The 904-nt window shown below is 63.1% G+C and overlaps 1 protein-coding gene across 1 annotated transcript; it reads right to left on the bottom strand.

The window, feature by feature from the left end:
- Window positions 1-236: 236 nt before the first annotated feature.
- On the bottom strand, window positions 237-877 carry ETH_00042230 (uncharacterized protein; the record flags this gene model as incomplete). Its single annotated transcript, XM_013374610.1, has 1 exon — window positions 237-877. A coding segment is annotated over one exon (641 nt), but the record flags the coding sequence as incomplete, so codon positions are not given.
- Window positions 878-904: the final 27 nt, after the last annotated feature.

Consider the following 904-nt stretch of genomic DNA (forward strand, 5'->3'; position numbering starts at 1 on the left):
CAACTTGCTGCGTAAAAGACTGGCCGAAAAGGTCGCTAGCCAGGCAGCGGCCAGTCCGTGTGGATGGAGCTTTGCCAAGCTGGCTGGCTAGCTAGCTAGCTAGCTAGCTAGCCGCCGACTAGCTAGCGGCTAGCTAGCTAGCTAAGTACCTTCCAACTCCTTTGTACAGATTGTGAGCAGCAGGGGCGGCAAATGCAGCAGCTGCTGCTCCGCCCCGGCTTAAACAAAACGAAGGATTAGAGCTGTTGTCGGGTATCAACAGCTGGGGCCTCAATCTGCTGCTGCTGCTGCTGCTGCTGCTGCTGTTGCTTCTGTGACTCTTGCTGCAGCCGCCTCTTCTGCTGCCGCTGCAGCTTCAGCAGGTGGTGCTGCTGCTGCAGCTGCTGCTCTTGCTGCTGCTGCTGCTGCTGCTGCTCAGCTCGCCGCGCCACTAGCTTCGAAAACAGCAGGTCATTTTGAGGACTTGCTGCTGTCTTTCGGCGGGGGCCCCTCCGGCCACTGGGTACTGAAAAGGGGCCCCCGGGGGGCCCCCTGGGGACCCCCGGATACCCTGAAGGGGGCCCCAGCGGGGGCCCCCCAGGGGGCCCCCCAGCAGCAGCTCGGCGTAGCCCAGGGGCCCCCGACGGCCCCAAAGGCCCCAGGGGCCCCTGGGGCCCCGGGGGCCCCCTTGCTTCTGTCTTATTGGAATTATTTAAATTCATTTGCATTGAGACAGCTGCAATGTAAGGGTAGGAAGGCTCTCGCGCTTTGCTGCTTGCGCGGCTGCTGCTGCTGCCTCTGTGTGCCCCGTCTGCTGCTGCAGCAGCTGCTGCTGGAGTCGCAGCAGCTCCTCTTGCGGCCGTTTCTGCGGCTGCTGCTGCTGCTGCAGCGGCTGCTGCTGCTCGAGCAGCAGCAACCCGAGGCT

Source organism: Eimeria tenella, genomic scaffold (genome assembly GCF_000499545.2).
Source record: "Eimeria tenella Houghton genomic scaffold, Eth_scaff2187, whole genome shotgun sequence".
In the NCBI taxonomy this organism is placed as follows: domain Eukaryota; phylum Apicomplexa; class Conoidasida; order Eucoccidiorida; family Eimeriidae; genus Eimeria; species Eimeria tenella.